The sequence below is a fragment of the Rhamphochromis longiceps genome, linkage group LG8 (genome assembly GCF_057381845.1).
Source record: "Rhamphochromis longiceps isolate RC_006_pf linkage group LG8, R_longiceps_female_GT1.1, whole genome shotgun sequence".
NCBI lineage: Eukaryota > Metazoa > Chordata > Actinopteri > Cichliformes > Cichlidae > Rhamphochromis > Rhamphochromis longiceps.
In genome coordinates, this window is record NC_140564.1 from 32,647,217 (window position 1) to 32,669,537 (window position 22,321).

The window sequence follows — 22,321 nt, forward strand, 5'->3', positions numbered from 1 at the left end:
ATAAGACAGGACAGGAGAACATGTTCTGGAAAGAGTCAAATGATAAAGCGCTGACCTCAACTTGTTATTACTAAAAACAGAACTTACATTTTATGCAAGGTTTGCAGGCTCACAAGAGGACGTGTAGTTCTTCATTTGAATTAAATGAACTTCTTTTTGATAACAAAAGCACTTTCTGTGTCTCACAGAAAAACTGAAAATGAAGGTTGGCATGATGAGTCACCAAAGGGGAAATTTTAAATTTGAATCCAAAAAATGGAATGAGACGAGAGCCCATCAGCTGATTGGGGGCAGTTTGTATTTATAATTGATTTCAGCAGTTTGTAATACTAACACAGTTTTTATTTAAATACACCAGCAGGTTAGAGAGCTTAATTTGGTAGAGAAACCAAACATTCACATAGATACCCTAGTATCAATAAACATATACACTCACAGTCATACCTAAAACCAGTTTAGAAGCACAGATTAACCTAAATGGGAGAAAACCCATGCAGAATCCCATGCAAGGGCGGAACCCTTGGAGACAAAATTTATACAGCTGAAGGTGTCTGTCTGAAGGTGGCGCCTCCTGCATCACACCTGAGCCCCATCTGCTGTCAATTACTGGAGGACTATTTAAGCCAGCGCTGCCTGCTACTCATCGCCAGTTCGTTCAGTCACTTACTGGGGTAACTCGGCCACGCCTGCCCTCGCCCTGTCTTTGTCTGCAGCTCTGCTTCCTGGTGTACAGGTCTCTGCACCATCTCACCTTTGATTCACCGCCTGTTGTTCGCTTCCTCCAGTGCTGGCTTTCTCGTTCCACCTCCGTCATCAGCTCTCATTAAGGAAACCATCACCCAGTTACTTTCCAGTTACTCCTCAGTCTGGCCCTGTTGCAGAGCTCCCGTGGACCCGATCGCAGCCTCTCGGGACGCCTTCCCTATAAGCTGTGCCCGTTCCCACCAGCTCCTGCTTCGCTCTTGTTTATCCTTGTTTTGTTCCCATTCTTTCTGTAAATAAAGTCTTGTACCTAATTCTCAGTGAGTGTATTGAGTCCGCTTTTGGGTCCGGCCCTTGCACAAACCTCGGTTCACGACAGAAGAACAGTTTAACGTTCAAAATACAAAGACAAATGCTGTGTTACGTGTTCAGTCCACATGGACAGTGGTTTGGCACAATGGGAGATTTATTTTGGTAATTGGTTAGCTTTGTTGTTTTACTTCCTGTCCTTGTCTGTTTCCCTCCTTAATCCTTGCCTGCCTGCTCTCATGTTGAATGGATACACTTATATACTATATTTATATCATCCTTCCTTACTCTGTGTATTTCTTCAATGTGTCTGTTTTTTCAATCCCATTTTTGCTCATTTAAACTGTTTGTTATTTTTTGTGGATTTTTTTTAAAATCATTCTATTTATAGCTCGAGTTTGCATTTATCGAATTTCCCAGAGGAACCCACCCGAGGGATTAATAAAGTTCTATCTAATCTAATCATTTTAGTCTCCTTCTTGTTTGGTGGGGAAAAAAGGACTAGAAGCAGAAATGCAGCTCTTGAATATTAAATCACTGTTGTGGTGCATGCAACATGCAATTCAGACAGAGCATAAATACCACTTAAGGACTGGTTAAGAGCTAGTTCTTAACACCTGTGGAGCATCCAGGGGTGAGACCTGTTTTCAAGGATTACTTAAAGAGTAATGGAATCATTTACCCTCTCTCAACTCGACATGTTTGGTCTTTCCTTCTTTTATTAAAAAGTGGTGCATAAAACATAACAATATTCGACAATGTGAGAACATCTACGGCAGGAGTGAAACAGACTGTGAGCTACTGGCAGACCAGGGGCCCGTTCTTCGTACCTCGCTAAGTAAGTTAGCTGGATTAGATTGTTGACGATTTCGCGTGATCTTGGATCGTTCGGTTCCCCGAAGCTCATCCGGGACTTGCTGTCATAGCAACAGAGCCGTAAGCGTAAACCTGCTCGGGAGCAGGTTTACTTTATGTAAACAGGATTAGATCGCGGGCACGCAGGTATGTCCGCTTCATTTATACGAAAGCAACAGCGATATTCCACCACTGTTTCACCATAAATAAATAATATCAATGTAACTGAAGATAATGCAGCACTTGATCCTTTTATTGATTTCACACAGATACATACAGGTCATTTCCTAAAAAAGGGAAATGTACTATTAACATTCTATTACATGTATGTGATTATTACAGATGTAATTCATATTTCAGAGTAGTAATTGTAAATTACTTCGTGTAATCAAGATGAGAGACCACGGCTATAAAAGCGAAGGTGGATTTGGGAAGCCTGTCGCAGCCATGTCCTGTCCGTTTACGCGAGCAGCCCATTGCGGAAGGTGCAAGATTGATAAGGAGAGTCCTCAGAATTCAGCGTATATTGCGGGACAGACAGGATCCTTTAGCTCAGCGCGACAGTGTGCTCATAGAGAGATATCGATTTTCCCGTGAGGGTATTATTTAGGCCTACTTAACCAACTTGTTGACGAGGGGGTGCAGGACCACCACCTGTCTTTTTTTGCTCTGCCCTTTTCTTGGTTGCTGTTATAAACAAACAAACAGATTATTCCAGGGTCTCTTTCCAAGAGACGAAAAGCAATATAAGTGATAAATATTACCATTCTGTAGAATATTCTTATATTTCCCTTTTACTTGTTCCCATGTTCTAGTGGGTCCTGTTGTGGCGCTAATGTGAAAGGGGATATAATATAACATAATGTAATATAATATTGGATAATATAGTGTGATATGATAAATCTACCCTACCACCTACTGGTGTTGGCCAGAGGGGCCGATGGCGCGATATGGCAGCCTGGCTTCTGTCCCAGGGCAGCTGTGACAGCTACCAGTGTGTGAATGTGAGAGTGACTGAATAGTGGCATTGTAAAACGCTTTGGGTGCCTTGAAGAGCGCTATATAGATCCACTCCATTATTATTGTTATTATTAAATTACTTACGAGTTTAATTTGTCAGCAACTTTCTGCCAGCCCTCTCTCCTTGCTTTTGCAGCCTTTGCAGTGTTCCCTTGCGTTTTAATTAGACTCTGAAACTCCTAAAATCCCTCACTCAAGAGTTCTTGCTCTGCTGCCGAAAAATACCGAGCGCGCTCCTTCGACATTTTCGCCGACCAATCAAAGGGTTGCCGATCAATGTTTCTACTATCGATGCGTAGCCCCTGTTGGGCCACCCAGTGATCTCACATTACTTCATCCAGCTATACTAATCGTCAACAACAGGTGTGTTCGGGGAACCGGAATAGCGAGCTCAGAGTTAGCGCGATGATTTGATCTTGGATGTAGTAAGCGACGTACGAAGAACGGGCCCCAGGTATGTGAGAGACGGAGCAGTCTGTCCAATCAGTCAAACACAAACACAGCTTGTTACTGAGCCTGGAAATAAACTGAGGCAAACAAGAAACGACGCTGCAGCTGAGCCTTTATTATCCATAAATGCCACTTTATGGCATGGATGTGACGTACAGTAATGGACTGTGTACACAGTGTGAAAGGCAGCGTCATGAGGTGAGGCACACTTTCCAAGGGGTGCATTAGCAGATAACCAATTCAAACACCCTAACAAGCATTTACCAAAATTCAGTTTACCAGAGCTGATACTCGCACACAGGCAAAAGTTGCAGCACTAAGCATCTTTGGGATTTGTTTGAGTGAGCGTATTATTAAAAATGACAAACACGTATTTTAAAGGGAACTTATTCCACCTGGAGCAGGCCTGAAACATAAAGGCTTTTTTTACCAACCTTTGTAGACACAAAAGTTAATTAACAACTTCAAATACATAAAACTAAATTTAAAAAAAAAAATTAGACTGCAATAAAAGTTAAAGTTAATACATTTAAAAGGACAGCTTGATCAGAGTCTCCAGAGTCCATTATATGTAATATTAAGATGATGAAAATCAGTTTTAGGTGCAGTCTGATAAATTGCGTCAGCTAAACTGTCACTGGTAATAAAAGCAATGAGGCAATTCTCTGTCAACATTAAATAATGTCTGTAATGATGCAAAACACCAACCCTAAGGTCAGCTTCCTTCCAGACATAGTCAATATGTAACATAAAAGTAATTTTGACTTTGTCCTTCATTTGTTCCAGGAATGACTGATAGACTCGGCTCGGTGTACTTGGCAGCCAGACCCATACTCTGCCACTTCACAGCTCCAGTCAAAGCACCTCTGTCCCTTCAAAATATCTCCCACCGCTCTGCTGCCTTCCAGCCCCTCTCACTAAACCAAACCGAGCAGGACATCACCTGGTGGCCTCACGTCAGCGTTCAAATACACTGTTATGTTAACACTATAATAAAAAAAGATTAAACCAAGCCTGTCTTTCATGAGCATTTTCACTGCTGTTCCTATCGAGATAGTTACAAGAAAGGCATCTCTACCAGCTGAAACGTGCAGAGCTAATAGCCGTCTCCTTTAGCGACAGTGAACTGTGCTGGTGGCCCAAGTGTTAATATTTAAGGCACCTGGTTGGTCGGTGTTCCTGTGCTTCCCTGACAAACACTAAAAGAATTCAGTTTGCTTTTGCTCAACCATCACTGACCTTCATGTGACCTCAGCGGCAGCGAATGATTTACCAGCTGGCGCACCTGAGGTGAAAACAGAGTTATACCACAGTCTGGTTGGAAGTTCAGTCCAATCTGTCAGATTCAAAGAATGAGCATCGACACTATTTAAGTTCACCTGGGAAAGAAAACTACAGACTTTTCAAAGAAGCTTTTTTAGCATTTATATTGTGCTACAGTGGTGTATGTTCATATTAAACATGTATAACCCTGGTTACAAATGTTACAATAACACGATAGAAAAATAGAACAATAAAAAACAAAAAATTGGAGGTCATAATGAGTAAAATTCTTCTTCTAACTAATTCATAAAAGGCAGGATTCTGGATTTCCCTGATCAGACTGGCACTGAACTGACTGTGTGATGCTCTGGACCAGGACATGATGTCATGTCCTGATGTTAATTTCTTGTTTTACTAATGGATTTTGACTGTGATTTATAGGAAATCTAACTTAAAGGGTCAATGCACCAAAACAGTGATTTCTGATAACATTTGATTGCTCATAATAGAAAAATTAACTCACACCACTAATGTGGCTCTATTGGCTTTCACAGAACACACCAGTCTTATATTCTCTTAAAAGAAATAGATTGTAAAATACCGAAAGCTTTAAAAGGATTACGTATACATTTGTTTTACAGTGGCATAACTGCTACAAATGGTCAAAGTTTAAAATATTGAGGTCAGAGTATGAGCCAAAAGCCAAAATCTAAAGTTGGATACAGGGGATGAATGAAAGGGCTACACAAAGGCCCAGAATAAGATTAATAAGGTTTGGGGTTTTTTTACTTTTAGCTGCTGCAATTGTCCAAAAAGCATACAGTAAACACACTTTAAAGCACAGCAGTGTAATAAAATTAATGTGACCACGGCAGCTGACTCTTTTTGGAAAAAGCACTTGTTATATTGTAATACACAGTGTGCACAACCCTCTACCACACATATAAACTCCTCTTCCTCATGTATGCACTGCACATGTTCAAAGTTTTCAATAATGAAATTATACGATCACCCGGGTTGATGCAGCTGATGTGCACCTGCTGAAACTGTAGCAGCAAAAACAGCTCATTATGCTTGAGGTTTATCTTCTGACTGCATTTCTGAAAAGCTCTTTTCACCTGGAGGAGCTCCTTCCTCATTTGGGCTTAATTAGACACTTCCTCCGCCGCCTCGCTCTTGTTTACTTTGTTACTGCCTCGTCCTCTGAGGGAAAAACCCCTCATTGTGCTACAAAGTTCAGACAACATAAGTGCAGTGTGGTGTGTGTTTGTGTGGTGTGAGGGGATAAACAATATAAGCAAATGTGATTGTTTCAGCTGATTTACAGATTTCAAAGACAGTTTTTACAATCATATTTTCCATAGATCACCTTTTTTAAGTTACTGCCTAACATAACACACAGACACCTGATAGATGAGGTGTTTCAGGCATGTTCTACTGCAAGGAGTGCCCAGGGTAGATCCACAAGGCACTGGAGAAATGATGTCTCTGCCCTGTTGCCCTCATGGGATGAAGAGCAGCAGGAGGATGGATGGACTTGTCAACGCTAGTTTAGGTCTTTGAAACTCTAATATTTGGGAAAATGTTAAGCTTACATGCTTTTCTGATCTGCACAGAAGTAACCTCTAAAATAACTTAGAAACAATAATGTTGCCATGGATACAAGCTACCCAAGAAAAGACACTGGACTGGACTGTGTGCTGCAAACTAAGCCTTGCTTACATTTCAGATAACAGATGACCCTAAACTGCCTGTTACATGTTAGTAGTCATGACTGCAATTTGTACACTTCCATTCTGGATCCTGATTATCAGACATTTTCAGATAGTTTTGTCATAAATGAAAGATAATGTGCAATAAAGATGATGTAATCGGATTAGGTCAACAACCAGTTTGTGCTGTGATGTAGTTTTTTCCATCACCAACAGCAATAATTTACACTGATTTCTTATTCAAAAATACGCTTAAATGCAATTCAACACTTTATTTGTTTTCCTGGTAAACTGACTCGCACACACAAATATTTTTCTGCCACTTCTGGCCATTCACTGTTCACTTCCTTGTGATTTTATGGAAGCAGCGGCTCCACGAGTGAGTGAACAGTGTGGTCTTTGTGCGCTCAGGACAAAGCTGGTGCTGTGAGTCAGCCATCAGGACCTTGAGGAAGGACACCTGAGCACCAAAACACCTCCATGCTACCTGTTAGACTGAGCTCATCGTCGCGGACTCACAAAACAGCGGGAGTTATCAGTGCCACTCTTCCCTGTTTGCCCAGACTGTTAACACACCAGCAGCAAGAAACTGTTTCCTCAGTCATGCAGTGCTGCCCTATTAGAGGTGCATTACCAAATAAACCTATTCTGCACCACCAACCCGTAGGAGAGGAAAATATGCATGCCTCATATCTGAGGTCAGACAGCATGACAGAAATGATAATCAACACTTTGCTGCCAGTCTGAGTTTCAGAATCCAGAATCCAGCAGATGACAAAATCCAGGAGGAACCATAGAAGCAGGAACACAGAACAACCAGAAACATTACAGGCAGTGTTAACTAATGCACTGGCAAAGAAATGGGAAAACTTAAGCTTGTTATTCACACGGAGCTACAAAAGAAAGTGATCGCAGCTGTGGGGAACAACAGAGACGCCGAAGAAAACCAAACACAAGGCACAAAAGACAACTGACAAAATAATACAGGAAGTGAAACGTGATAACTCAACAGGAAAACACAGACACAAAAGAACCCAAAACAAAGGAGCTGGCATGGGAGAATGGAAGTGAACCGTAAACAAAAAGAAAAATACATAAAGATAAATATATCAAAAACTATGACCAGGAATGGAGGAAAAGAAAAACATGGAGCTAAAGACAGCGTAATCTAAGAAGATACCAGAAGATAATTACAGAAAACCAAACTAAAAGTTCATAAACTCAAGACATGTGCTTGTTTTGATCCCTTTACCTTCGTTTTGAGTCTCTTAGTTCTTGTTCTGAGACTCAACTTGTGCTGATTTTATTCTTCTTTGTGGGTTTTTGTGCTTTTTTATGGCTATTTTACGTCTCCTTGCTATCACTTAGAAGTTAGTCTGTGGTTGTTTTATGTCTTATCACATTTCTCGCACTTTTATCGTTGTTGTTGTGTGCCTGGAAAATATTTCCCACCGCGCGGGTGAATGTGCAACAAGTTGTTAGAAATACTCCCAGACCTTTTGTGCACCCAGGCTTTCACTGGGATTATCTGTGATAAAGCTAATCCTGCAGAAAGCCTGCAGCCACTGCAAAGCTGCGTGTTGTTTGTGTCAAAGCAGTTTCTAAAAAGTCAAAACGATGTCTAAAGTTTGAGGCTTTTATCCTTTAACCCTATTTAATTTCACTGAACACTTGTCAGCTGTTAAATTAAGAAACTCCCAATAAAATAAACCCAAACAAAAAATGTGCACACCAGTTTTACTGCTGGTTTGTTTTTTGGTCCTTTGGGCTCCTAATCCAAAAACTGAACGCACATTTTGCTTCTGTTTGGATATTAAACATCGAATCCCTGCTAATGAAAACGTCCTACACACAGAGAAACTTTGTTGTAGTAAAATAACTCAAGACTCATCTTTGCAGCACCTCAGGGAATTCCCAGAAAGCCCAGAGGAGTGCTGAGACTGCACTTTGGGGCCATGTGAAACTTTTCCTAAATCAAAAATAGGGGTGAGGCTGCTCCTGAGGAAAGAAGCTGGTGGAGCTCTTGGAGAAAACCGACCCCATGGCCTCCACTGCACTCAAATGCCTGGCATACTTGAAAGGTTCTCAAAGCTCCCTGATCATCTTAACCATGACTTTGCATTCCACAAATGAATCAAACTTTTGTTTAAGTTCATGTAAAAGCAACATTTTGTGTAATATTTATTAGTATTTGTTATCGTGTGTATACTCCTGTGCACAGACTGCATTCAGTCAACACAGTTTAAAAGGCTTTTGTGTTTAGTTTTGTGGCAGCACGTGTAGTGATTAGCAACCTGTGTGTGTCCCCCTGTTTCACCCCACAGTCCAAAGACATGCACGTTTAAACGGTGATGCTAATACAGCTGTGGGTGTGGATGTGTGGGTGTCTGACTCTGTGCACTGGCCCTGTAATTGACTGGTGACTGGATCTATTTTCAGTTGTTTTCCATGTCTTGGTGATTGTGTCTCTTTGTTTGTTTTGTATCGTTAATTTGTAACCTCTATTTTTATATATGTTGTCATTAAGGGATTGTTTTGTTTCTTTGTGGTTACTTTGTGTCACTATGGTGAGTCTGATAGTTTCAGATAGTTTCAATTTCAACAGTTTGAGTGTTTTACTTGTGTTTTTATATCACTGTGGGAACTGTGTCTGTCATTCTTTTGAGATTGTGTTTGTTTGTGGTCATTTGGGGTCTTTTTGTGATTGTTTTACACTTTTTGTCACCTTTTATGCCACTGTGGCCATAGTAACCGTCGCTGTTACTTTTTTGTGTCTTGGTGTTTCATTTGTCTCTTTTTGGTTGTTGTGTATCACTGTGGTAATCACGTGTGTCACTGTCTTTGTGATCGTTTTTGCCTCTTTGCTTATCTTTCTGCATTTCTATATTACAGTAGCAGCTGATCAGATGACCCCGTGTAATGTAAAAGGCATATTTCTATGTGCATTATGATGTGACTGCATTAATTAGTATCTTCTTTTATTTTGGGAAGATCACAAACTGTCGGGCACACTTCCTGATAACAAAACCTTTGTGGGGTGGACTCTTTTTATGAAAACCATAAAACCATTATGATAAAACTGAACCATTGAGCCTCTCCTCAGGATAAGTCACAGAGGGGACTTCTGCTGAGATAACATGCCCCACCACACACCTGGTATCTCATGCCAGGCTGAGCAGCTGCTGTGTTTCCACACACGTTACCATGGATGTGGACTGCAAACACTGAAGTCTGTGGGGACCTCACTCACACTACACACACACACACACAGACATGTCCTCCATGCATCAGGGAACTGATCAAACAGTTAAACCACGACCATGCAGAGAACAACGACATCAGAAGGTTTGTCTTCACGTGTGGAGACGTTTCACCGACCAAATCTGCTTTACTGTGGCTGTAAAGCTCTTTCAGGCCACTGAGCCATAATTCACCTAAATCTGGGTCACTGAAAATACTTTGTGGAGAAAGCATTTGAGCCTTTTAGTACAGTAACAAAAAAAGTCAGTCAGTAAGGCCAATAATCCAAACAAGAGGCAGGCGAAGGGCAGTGTCCATAAACGGGTCACTTCCACGCATGAGAAAATCTAACAGGAACTAAAAATGAGCAACAAACAGGAAAATCTTACAGAAGAATTGTGCTGGAAAACACAAAAACAGTTTAAAAGCTTGATATTTGCAGAGTGCCGCTCAGGTGGAATAAATACTGGAATGACAAATGAGCTAATGCTACAAAGGTGTGACACAAAAGGGCAGAGCACAGCACAAAGGCTGTAAGAGAGCTGAATGAAGTGTTTGACAAACAGAGATTTCAAAATATCGCCCTGGAAAGCAACCGAGGTGCTTAGTCTGTGTAGATTCTCAGTCATCCAGGTCATGGAAGTCTTAAGAGCTTGAGAAAAGAAAGCAACTGGACTTCGTTGAGCTTGTAAAGATGTTTTGCCTCGCATCCACAGTTCAATTCAAAACAAAAGGTGGAGAGTCCCAGGTAGTCCCCTAGTGAGGGTTGTCCCCTTTGAAGGTTGTCCTGAGGGTCACCTTGCCCCAGATGAGCCAATAGGTCACATGATAGGGTGTGGTAAAGTCCCACGGTGGTTTCACCCTTAACCCCCTGTGATGAAAATAACCCATCCCTTTTTTACACCTTGGCTCATATGAGTCATGTGATCAGCAGTAGGTCAGCGACCCCTCAGGACCACCGAGTCCAGGTGTTCTCTTTTTTCAAGCTCTTAAGACAACCGAGACACTTTGCTCCTGTCTTCAAGTAAAAGGATCATTTGACTTTATTCTTAAAGCATTTTGTTAAAAACAAATCAGTGTGGATCATCTCCACTTCATTCAGAATGAAAAATATACAATCAGTCTGAATCAAATACCAGACAAATCACCAACAGCTGTGACATAATGCAAAATGTAAGGATACATTTCAGAGGACTAGAGGTCCCACTACACGGTCCCAAAAAGGGTTTTACATCAAGAAAAATCTCATGTTTATCCATTTAAACATAAATGAAAATCTTTTTATCTACACATGAATCCCCTGGAGAAATTTTGGATACTGCATTGTTTTATGTCTTCCAGTATAGCCTAGCAGTTAACAGACGGCCAGCTACTGAGATCATTTTGTCTGTCTCAGGAGCAACTGAGGCAAAAATTTTTAGACTCCAGTTTCCAGTTACACACTTCTTATTTTTAGGAGTTTCTTCTTAATCAAATTTCTGTTTTTAGCCTGAGGATCTCAACCTCCTGATCCTTGATCTTAAACTCCACTAAAACACAAGGCCAAACGGAGATGTGAAGTTAAATGGAAAATCTCCCCCTCCTTTGTTTGTTTAAATGGGCCCGCTCTTAATCCATAGAAGGAAAGAGATAACTGTGTGTGGGTAAAGTGCACAGTGCATTGAATAGAAGCTGTCTGGCCTGATTGGCCACATGCTTTCTGGTCAGTTGGTTCAGTGTGTTTACCTTTGTATGTAAAAGTGGTGCACGGCAGTAAAAGCCAGTAAAGATGAACCAGTGTTACAGTGACTACTTCTAAACCTAATCTAAATCTAATCTCTTCTTATTGTCAGAAACAGCTGATTTGTTTTTTAAATAAAGGTAAGTATACCTGAAGTACTCATCGCAGAAACAAGCTCCTCTGTGACTGATTATTTTAATATATGTGACATTAATGTGTGTGATTTCACCACTGTAGCTGTTGAAGACAGTAACTTTTACTAGTTTTATTTCAGTGCATGTCCATAATAATGTTCCACCACTAAGGATAAATATATATATTAAAAATAATTATGTTCTGCAGCATTCAGAATTTCACCAAGATAAGAACTTTATTCATCCAAAAAGGAAACGCTATGTGTATCCACTATCCCTCCTCTGCTGATGTCGACCATCTCAGCCTCGCCTCTCTAGCTTTGTTTCCAAACTGCTCAACCTGACCTGTCCCTTTGATGTATCCATGTCTAATCTTATCCATTCTGGTCATCTTCAGCTCTGCTGCCCCCAGCTGTTGTTTGGTCAGTGCCACAAACCGTACACCATAGCAAGCCTCACTACTATCTTGTAAACCTTCACTTTCACTTTTGTTGCTATTGTTCTGTCATAACTCAATCACTCCATCCTGCCTGTACTGTCTTCTTCACCTCTCTTGCACACTGTTCACTCATCCACTTCCACCTGTCTCCTTCTCATTCACACATATGTATTCTGGCTTCTCTTTTCAAAGTATACCTCCACCTCTCCAGGCTCTCTTCCACCTGGTCCCTTCTCTCACTATAGATCACAGTGTCATCTACAAGTATCACAGTCCACGGAAATTCCTGCCTGATGTCATTTCTCAACCTGTCACCAATGCAAACAAGAAGAGACTCATAGCCAATCACTGATGTAATCTCACCCCCACCTTGAACCCATCTGTCATTCCTACCACACATCTTACCACTGTCCCTCTATATGTCCTGCCCCACCCTCACATACTTTTCTGCCACTCTTGAGTTGCTGTACCACGGCTTTCTCTGATTCACCAAAATGCAGTGAAGCTCCTGACCTTCTTTATACTTCTCCATCAACACTCTCAAGGCAAATATGGCATTTCTAGTGCGGTAAGTGATCAAACACTATAACTATAAAATGAATACTGTAGTATTAATAGTAATCATTCCGTCTAGTGAAGACAAATATTATTTTTGACTTTTAATGTGTGTCTTTAATATTTGTCTGGCTTTACTGCCGTTTCTGCTTTGTTTGTATTGTAGAATACTGACACCTGCTGGCCAGATGAGGGAAATATTTTTATGTCCCGCCCAAAAACCTAATCAATGCTTTCAATTGGTTTAAATTTTACAAAGCCCCCATTTAATTGGGTGATATGCTTTATATTGGCCAATCACCGCTGTTGTTTACAACCAGCCTCAAAAGGTCAGAGTTGAAAAATGGGAAGCAATGCAGCTTTAGCTGTCACAGCAGCTAACATGGTGGAAGTTGTAAACTCCAGGAAGGAACAGCTTAATTAAACATTCACTCTAGAAAATGAACCACACAGACGCATAACCGCCCGTCCTGCCCGACTCTGCGATGCTGTGTGCGGGTGTTAAAGCCGTGAGGTCGTCGGCGTCATTACGAAAGGTTGGTGGCTAAGCTAACGGTTCGTTTAACAGCTGATGATGTCCGTTGTGTTTTTAACACTGGAGTAACTTTACACGGTCACTCGTTTGGGTTGGGAAAGCCCCGGTGTCCCTCCCAGGAGAGCTGAAGGACGTTACTTGAGAAAGGGAGCTCTCCTTAGACTGCCGAACCGAGATAAGCGACACAAACTGGAGGGAGGCTGGAGAGAGGAATTCAGAGAGGCTGGAGGGATTTACAGACCAGGATCAAACCTTTGAACCCTGTAAAGAGCAGATAGGAAATGGAGAGCCTTGAGAATTCAGTCTACTATTATTATTATCATCATCCTTATTATTATTATTATATTATTATTATTGCATTATTATTGAGACCATACTAGGATCAAGAAGTTACAGCCCCGGGAACAAATGTTTGGTCCTGCTTGCATCGTCAGGCTTTTTTCCCTTTCTTCAGTAATTATACTCATATATGAAAGTGTACTTACTGTACATGTACACAGAATAGCTTGATTTTAACTTACTGAATCCACCACCATGCACAGTTTCACTAAAATCTTTACAGTGTCTTATAGAAAATGGACGATGGGGCTTTTATAACCCTATTTCTAATTTAAGTATCTTTACATACACACACCTGAAATATGAAGAGATTATTAATGCTTAATATTTATAGTATTATTATTATTATCATTAGTATTTAAGAGACTAAAATGTAAAGACAGATTGATGTGTCCTCACCATGTTTCACATGATTTTCACTGGTCCTCTCACTGTCCTCAGCAGTTATGGACGAGTCATCTTCACAGCGGGATTGTTCACCACCTCCCTGCAGGACCAGATTCGCCTGCTGCTCCTCCTGTTCTGACGGACTGTTCTGAGCCCGCCGACACAGAGCAAAAGCGTGACTCCATCTCCACTTGGACCCCCGCCCAGGGTCCCCCGCCGCCTCCTACGCACTGCTGCATGAGTGGCTGTCATAACTGCGTGTGGATCGAACACGCAGAGCAGCTGCTGGAGTACTACAACGATGGAAGCGAGCGGGCGCTCGCTGCTATTGAGGAGAACGTCCTCGATGAGAACCTTAAAACTTACCTGAAGATGGAGATCAGACTCTTAAAAAAGACGTGACCGTCGCAGCCAGTGGCATTGACCGCAGTGCTGCCAGAAACCCTTCACAGGCTGAGATTTTACAGCACACAGTGTACCTCCACATTTTCACCCCTCCTTCATCCTGTGGGGCCCACAGTATATGTCTCATTTTAGAAAGCTGGCAGACGTTAACAGATAAGACTTTGGGTCTTTGGTGGTCATTGTTATGTTGCACTTATCTAATATTTGCTTCTAAAAAGCAAGGGGGGAAGAGTCGCCATCTGGCAGGTTGCTGGAAATCATAAATATTCAGAATAAAAATACTCTTTGATTTTTACTGGAATCTGTTCAGACCTGCTTTGGCCTTTATTTCATTTAGACAGTGCAGATCTGTCAGGATGTCAAGAAATCTCAACCATGAAAGAAAAAACACAAACACTTACATTTGCAGAAGCTTATTAGGATTATCAAACTACTTCATTTGAAAATGAAAGCAACTCATTGTAAAAGAGTTGAGTCAGGAAGTCTTTCTCCAAACTTCGAGTGTTTTTAAGTTATCTAAGGTTACAGCTTCCTCTGAGGCTCCACAGTGTGCAGAGAACAGATGCCAGTCGGACCCTTTTAGATCTTGACATGTTTGTTTTTTTCTTAAGGAAGTAGTTCATGAAAGTCACAGTGTGAAATGTTCTTTTTCTGTTAGAACCTTGTTTGTTGGTCCAGTTCAGATGTTACTGATGGGGGCGTTCTGTTGCAAAACTACAGAATCATGAACCTGGACTACAAACAGGTCCTCTTAGATTTCTTTGCTGGTCGTGCAGGCTGACCAAAGACAATCCAGTGAAAATAGCACTTTATTACCAAATATTTGTAATAGGAAATGTTATTCTCTCTGCTGTCTACTCATACTCAGCGCAAGATTTTCTTATGTGGGTCATATGAGTTGTTGGAAGGTATTATTTCTTTTAATAAAGTGTGTCTTCTGTTAAAGGAGGTGATGAAGTATTAAAGCACATTTCCTTAGTATTTGGAGAATTCAGTGAGGTCTGATTATTGAGGTCTCACTCAGATAAAAAGCTGCCACAACTTTAGTTTCCAACAGTTAAAGTTGTGCACAGACACAGCCAGTGGTCTGCTTATAAAGCATAACATTGCATCATAACACAGTCCAACGATTCTCTACATGAAAGACCATCGTTACTGTGAATAAACATAAAACAAACTAGTCCAGTGAAGAAATAAATAGCTCGAGCTTTCAGGGTCTGGAACTGCAGCTTTTTGAAGGTGTGATGAGTTTTTGTCCCTTTCTAGTGGATGTTTGCAAGTAATAGTTATAATGTGCACAGCATCATGAGCTGACAAGAGGAGCAATGCTTTAAACTTGAGGGATGTCTGAATTGTTGTCACGTGCTGTTTGGCGTTTGATTGGTTTGCATTGTGTCTTTGCAGCATTTGCACATTTGAAGCATCCGAACAACACTTTGCCTCTCTGTATTTGACTTTATTTAAATCATATTAGAAATTAGTTTTAATCCAATGCTTGTTAAATAAATATTTTTTATTTACTGTCAGATTCAGAGTGCTTTATTTTTATGCCGAGAATTGGTGCACACAAGCACACGTGCAAGTTCAAGCCTGAAAAACTTTAATAGCCTCTGTAGCCACTAGGAGGAGCTACATATGCATAAAACTGTCTGCTGTACTGCAAAAATGATATGTATGACGACCTAACTTGTTTATTTCATCATCATATATTTTTATCCAACCAGCTCCAAGTGTTGTTTATATTCTGATGTGATTATAGTCCGAATATTTAATAAACACAAAATCTTTGTGGCTTCAGGAAATTAAACTTTGTTCTTAATTGATATTTACAGTAAGTATGTAAAACACTGCATTGTTCTCATGATGTTAATGAGATTTAGATCCCTTCTTAGGTAATAATGACTGGTTGTGTCAGAGAAGAAGCCGATCACGTTCGGTCCTGCCACCTTGATGACGTCTTTAGTTAGCCTTCTCCCAGTCCCTCTGGACCAGTATCTGAGGTGACCCTGATCTGACTGAGTCAGCATTAGTCCTGATTACTCAAGGTTCAGTGCTGCAGCCAGCCATACAGCGTGCAGAGTTATGCTTTGATCTAGGTTATGCAGCGGATTAAGAATGAGACGTTTCACTGATCATATGTAGAGCAATGACTCTGACGTGATGGAAAACGTTCAAGACAGATTATTGGCTGATGCCAAGGCTGCAACATGCCACTTTGCATCATCGCAGTGGGGAACGTTCTGTGAACAGTAAGCTGCGAGAAGTCACGAGTTAGCGCTAAACAGTTTTCTTGTTTCAGTTTCTTTCAAACTGGCATAAAATTGGACCTTTCTGTAGTTTAATAAACGCAGACTGCCTGTAGCTCAAGAACTCATCGAGAATGATTTACGCACCAAACGTAGTCAGATTCACGGGTGTGGGTGGAAAACATTCTAGTTAAACTTGTCAGTCATAAAACTGATAACTTGAAAGAATTAAATGTTAACTGCAGATGACTTCAAATCAATGTTCCCTCTAAGCTGCGCGCGCGCGCAATTGCGCATTGCTGGCACAGTCTCTGCGCACAGAAAATCTGCGCTGCGCACAAAAAAGTCTAACCTGAATTGAAATTAAAATTAAAACTTTAACAATTCTGTTTTGCAGTGTGAGTCAGTAAGTGACTGGCTGCTCCCGTATGGGATTAGAACGATGCCACCTTATCCCATAGTCCAGCCAATGATGCGATTCACATTCATATATAATCAACGTGGTTGCCAGGCTATGACAGCGTCCTTATGTGCCGACATCGGTGTTTTAGCTAGCAAAGCGGCTGATGTGGAGTGAAGCCACGTTAATGACAACGTGTACAAACACTGGAGATGTGAGCAGGACAGACGGAACAACTGACGGGAAAAGTGTGGACTTTATACCAGTTTTTAAATTGTGTTGATCGGCCACGTAAAACCAGAGTTATGATAAAAATATCTGCAATGTTTGGTTTTCTTCCTGAATACTGTCGTTGTTCATATTTACTGTGCGAAGAAACGGTAAAAACGGCGATTAATAGGGCTTCGGAGTTGACGTCACGCCGCAATGCATTGTGGGAGCGCGGCGGCATTTTCGGGGTCTACGAATCAAATCAAACACACTGTGTTGGAACGACGATTACAAGATGCTTAAAAGCAGCTTAAAAGAGAATGGACTGTATCCGGTTGTTCAGTGATGACGCGACGAATCCTACTTCCGGGTCTAAAGTAGTCTGCGTTTAATATGGCTTTTATGTTGTTAACATGTTTAATGCTATGTCTTTTCTTCTATTTGATCTCAAAAAGCTCCTAAAACAGTCAGTGATCCCTGTTGACCTCCCTCGGCTTTTATTACCGCTAATCATTTATTTAAGCTCAGTTTTTAAAACCTTAGGATGTAACTACAGCCCAGCCCATGCAGCAGTATATGAATGACTAACTTTGTATTGTAGATGAATTATCTCAGTTGTTCTCCTGGCTGAAGTTTGGTCCTTTTACAGCATCCTGCCATGCGATTACATTTGTTTCTGACCACCGAGAAAACTCACGTTAACTTTTATCGAGTGGAAAAAAAGTTAGCTTGTTTATATTATGCTAACATAGCTATGTCGCTAGCGGTCACGTAGCACATCATTATATACCAGCTAGCCAAACTTCAGTAACCCTACAAACGTCACTGCTGTTTAGTTTTCTGTCTTCATTTATGCTGGAAGTGATAAGAAAGCTATATGTTTTAATTTGTTTCCAAAACCCCGCAGTCAGGACATGCTATATTGTATTTAGATAGAAGCTAGCGAGCTAACTCCCTGCTAACTTCTAACTCCGTTAAATGTCATAAATTCCGTTTTCATGGATGCCTGGATGTTAAACTCAATTGTTACACCTGGTAGAGCAGAACGCTGATCATTTTATTAAAGATGAAAGACTTTAGACAGTTTTTCAACTCTCAGTAATGCCACAGTGATCGTTTGATATATGGACCTGCAGCGGAGTTTAGACCCAGACACGGCTAGTGACGTCAGACTGAACAACCGGATAGAGACCGATTGCGTCCAGAGGCGAAGCGGCGGTACTTGCAGAAAATAGCGTGCATTGGAAATGTGGACCCGTATGAAATACGGCCGTGGAGTAGAAACCCTGAAGACCAACCGCTATTGACGTAGCCTGATATATTTCATACCTTATCTGTGGAGTCAGCGCGTACAAGTCGTCATTCAATCAAAGGTAAGTCAGCTCGAGTACAGCGAGTGAAATGCGTTTGATTTCCCTGCAAACATTCAGATTACTGCAGCATAAATTCATTCATGAGGGGAAATTACAGTGAGAACATGTGGAGACTGTTAGGTGGATAACATAGTGAGTTCAGTGCATTGATGAGACACTGTCCTGAAGGATTTAGTTATTCTCTATGGTTAAAGAAATTGCAATGATTTATTAATGTTTATTATAAATAATTCTAATTATACATCTTGCTTCCATATTTGTATCTTGTGTCACTAAAAATACATTTTATTTTAGTTTTATACTTTGATTAATGACCTGCAGAATCTCCTTAACATATTAAGTGATTCATAATTGTCACTTTATGCTTTCTCCATCTCTAAAGTGATGACATCCTTGCATTACATACTTTAGGTTCATTTTCTGCAGGCAGGTTTCTGACAGAGAACAGACAGATTTAGACTATAACATGCAGCGTTCTATAGATGGACACATAAAGAAATGAAAAATCACATGTATGTGCTAACTTTCTTGACACTTTGTTACATTTATGATAAAGTAGATTAAACACATTTGTGTCGGCCTTGGCTCATAGTTCTTGTCTTTAAATGAACTTTGTCTGTGTGTGTTTCAGGTGCTGCACTCTAAGACTGAATGAACCAGCATTGCAGCCATGGGTCACTGTGAGCATCACAGGGAAGGTTGAAGCCGCCCGCTGCACCTGTATGGCCGGAGTCGCAGAGACCTGCACCCACGTCGCTGCTCTTCTGTCTAAAGTAGACGGAACAGTGTTGATCCGTGGCACAAGGACTGTTACAGATGAACCTGCATACTGGGTTTTGCCTGGTAATAATACCAAGATACACCCAGAGGTTGGCCATAAGATAGACGACTTCTCTTCAGCTGCCCAAAAAAATGCTCTTGATCAAAACATACACAGACCATCTGTAGTGACAGGTAAAAGGAGCCGTCCTCAAAAAAGAAAAACCCCACCTGCTACTGTGGAGGAGTTGTCACTGCTATAATGCCATCATGTTTTATCTAGGGGTCTAGATGTATGCCTGTAGTGCACTGCTGTGTAAATAATTTGCATTTACTGAATATGTACTGACTGAGTCCCACTGTTCAAAAGTTGAATAAAGAAACTAAATTATTTTGCCTTTTTTTTTTTATTAAAACCACTTTATAGAACATCACATCAGTAACAGTGTAGAATCCATGTCATTTACAGTTTACAAATGACAAAATGTTTACACCAAATCATGAGTGTTTACATGATATCACCCACTACTAACATTACTTTATTTACTGTATCTTTTGAAAAAATAACAGCACAAGACTTAAGAACATTTAACAGGAGCAGGTTTCATTCTTCTCTGGTTTTATTATCACACTGTTCACCAAACGCAGCAAACCTTCACCATCTTATCCAGAAGGGTCACCTCTTCACCCTCACATGGAAGAAGTAATCTGATTGGCATGGTGGTTTGTTTGAAGCAGGTCCCTCGTGTAGCGCTGGAACCCAGTCATGATGTTTCATCCATTTCATCGGCTGGTTTGCTGCAATAATGCCAAATAATTAGCAACTCTATAAATAGACGGTAGTTCTGCAAAATCACTCAGTAGGATGTTTGTTCTAATTTGCTATGAGCTCAGAGCGCATCGAAAATGAAACTAATAGGCTATAAAGAGAGATATGAACATATTTAGAACTTACCGGAATGAAAATGTCCGGAGCACCAACAGATATTTGGAGATGGAAGAGAACTGCACGTCAGCTCATCTCACAGCTGCTATCCAGGCTAGACGCCTTCGTTTGGTAACATCGATACACGAGCTGCCTCATGTCGCTTCCAGGTTGGGAAAGCATAAAAAGACAATCCAACCTTATTCCCGTGCCGGTCGTAAGATCGAACATTGCAGCCGAGCACACAGCAAGTACGAACCATGGCTATGCTATCGCTCCTAGCTTAGACCCCCAAAATGGTGAATCGGGCCAAAATCCTTTCCACGCCCACCCCCGTGACATCACGCTCCGAAGCCCTATAAGGAAAACCTCTCCGCCTGTGAGCAAACCCCCCCCCCCCCCCCCCCAGCCTGCTTTTCTATTGGTGGAAAAATGTACCATGTCGACCAATCAAAAATTGATATGGCAACATGGCATTTAGGTAGGGGGAAGTTTTAGGAGTGACGGACATGTGAGAGATTCGCAACGTTTAGCGCAAATAGTGTGTAGTTAGTGTGTAGTGTAGTCAGTAGTGTTGTTGTGTGTCAGAACAATGAGGCGACTGCTGAGTGTTACAGGTGTTACAGCAGTGACACATCTGCTGCTGTCAGGCCTGCAGGTATCAGGCTGTTGTTCTCCTTCATCTCATAGTGGACAGAAATTATTTTTTGGAGCGGCACAAATAATTTGTGTGGCATCAAATTTGATGCTGAACAGCTGATTGTTCTGTAAATAGTTTGAAATGTTTATTTAAAAAACGCCTTGGCTTTGCAAAACTCAGTTACTTTTTTGAAGAAGTAACTATATAATTAATTGCCCAACATTGGTCATTATATACTGTATTTTCCAGACAGAGAGTTACAGACTCTCTCCCAGACCACAGACAGTCTGTGGTCTGGGAGAGAGTATTATAATACAAGTCAGAGCTTTATTAAGAAAGAAAGAAAGTTGTGTTTTCAAAATTGGAGTTGAAGTTATTTTTCCTTCCAATAGTGTTAACATGCTACACAGGTCATGAACAAGGTTTTTAAAATTTTTCATTGTAAGTGGGCTAAAGCAGTTAATTAAAAGTCGTCTAACATAAATGTAAATGCTGTAATGTAACTTGGATGGATTGGATGCTGGCGTGACCACAGTGCACACGTCTGCTGTCGCTCACAGTGGTCCAAGGGACGCTCAGGGAGTTTGTGTGTTCGCTCAGACACATGAAAAATTAGAGGGAACATTGTTTTAAATGTATAAAACTGTGTCGTCTACAAAGAAAAGAAAGAAATGTGCCAAGAACAGGGCCCCGCCGAACTCCATCAACAATCACTTTTCTTAAAGGATCCTAAAATCAAGCTAATATTGAAACAAAGAGGAAGGATTATCTGAGTCATTGTGATTCTTTTTTCATTAATTTTTACATTTAGATTTGTTTTTTCTTTAAAGCCACAAAAAGATATGAATCAAGGAGTTTGAGACCAGAACAGGGTCTAGAGAACGTGGCCAGTACTTCTTCCACATTAGTGTCTTCAAATCTAGAGTTGAAGTAAAATCCTTCTCCTCACATGCAACATCTGATCCCATCACATGTTAAAAATCGTATAGCCCTTTTATCCCAACAGAGCACTTCCCTCTCAGAGTGCAGGATTACTTGTGGCTCCAGGTGTTTTTAAAAGTAGAACAGGAGGCAGAGCTTTCAGCTTTCAGGCTCCACTTCTTTGGAACCAGCTCCCAGTTTGGGTTCAGTCAGACACCCTCTTTACTTTTAAGATTAGGGTTTAAACTTTCCTTTTTGATAAAACTTCTAGGGCTGGACCATTTGACCCTGAACCATCCTTTAGCTTAGGCTGCTGAGGGATTTCCCATGATGTACTTCTGAATCTGTTTCTTCTCAATTTGCCTCTTTTCACTCCAGATATACATGTATATACCCTGACTCCACGTATTAACATTTGTCTTCTCTCTCTTGTAGTTTGTTATTTGTCCTGTTTACTTGCTCTCATTTTTTCTTTTGTCTTTTTCTTATTGTTTATTAAATTTTCACTTAAACTTACATGCAATGTTTTGCAGGTTTTGTTTAAAGCTGAAGGTCAAATGAGTGAAGAATTTCTCTAACAGTGCTTTGTGATGGATGGTTCCAGTTCAATTATTTAAAAGAAAACCGAGCTGCTGTTTGGGATGTCTCCACATGTTCAGTGTGTCTCTAGCATGTAGATAGGAGCTGCTGATGTTGGCTTAGTCCCCTGTTTAATGGAGAGTACTCCCACTGCAGGGTGTTACAGTGATACACACAGACAATGTAAAATATTTCTGTGGGTT

The 22,321-nt window shown here is 40.9% G+C and overlaps 1 protein-coding gene and 1 long non-coding RNA gene across 3 annotated transcripts; both read left to right on the forward strand.

The window, feature by feature from the left end:
• Positions 1 to 12,298: 12,298 nt before the first annotated feature.
• On the forward strand, positions 12,299 to 15,832 carry oxld1 (oxidoreductase-like domain containing 1). Of its 2 annotated transcripts, none has more exons than XM_085417117.1 (3): positions 12,299 to 12,412; positions 12,566 to 12,935; positions 13,715 to 15,832. In XM_085417117.1, the coding sequence occupies exons 2-3, from the start codon at positions 12,885 to 12,887 to the stop codon at positions 14,060 to 14,062; spliced, it is 399 nt and encodes a 132-aa protein (XP_085273243.1). In that variant the 5' UTR covers positions 12,299 to 12,412; positions 12,566 to 12,884; the 3' UTR covers positions 14,063 to 15,832. The 2 variants fall into 2 exon arrangements, with proteins under 2 accessions (XP_085273243.1, XP_085273245.1); XM_085417119.1 differs by having other exon boundaries at positions 12,304 to 12,412; positions 13,718 to 15,830.
• A 2,280-nt stretch (positions 15,833 to 18,112) lies between these two features.
• LOC146664097 (uncharacterized) lies at positions 18,113 to 19,444 on the forward strand. The gene is made up of 2 exons (XR_014912935.1): positions 18,113 to 18,294; positions 18,926 to 19,444. It is a non-coding gene; the product is annotated as an uncharacterized LOC146664097 (long non-coding RNA).
• The last annotated feature ends 2,877 nt before the right edge of the window (positions 19,445 to 22,321 follow it).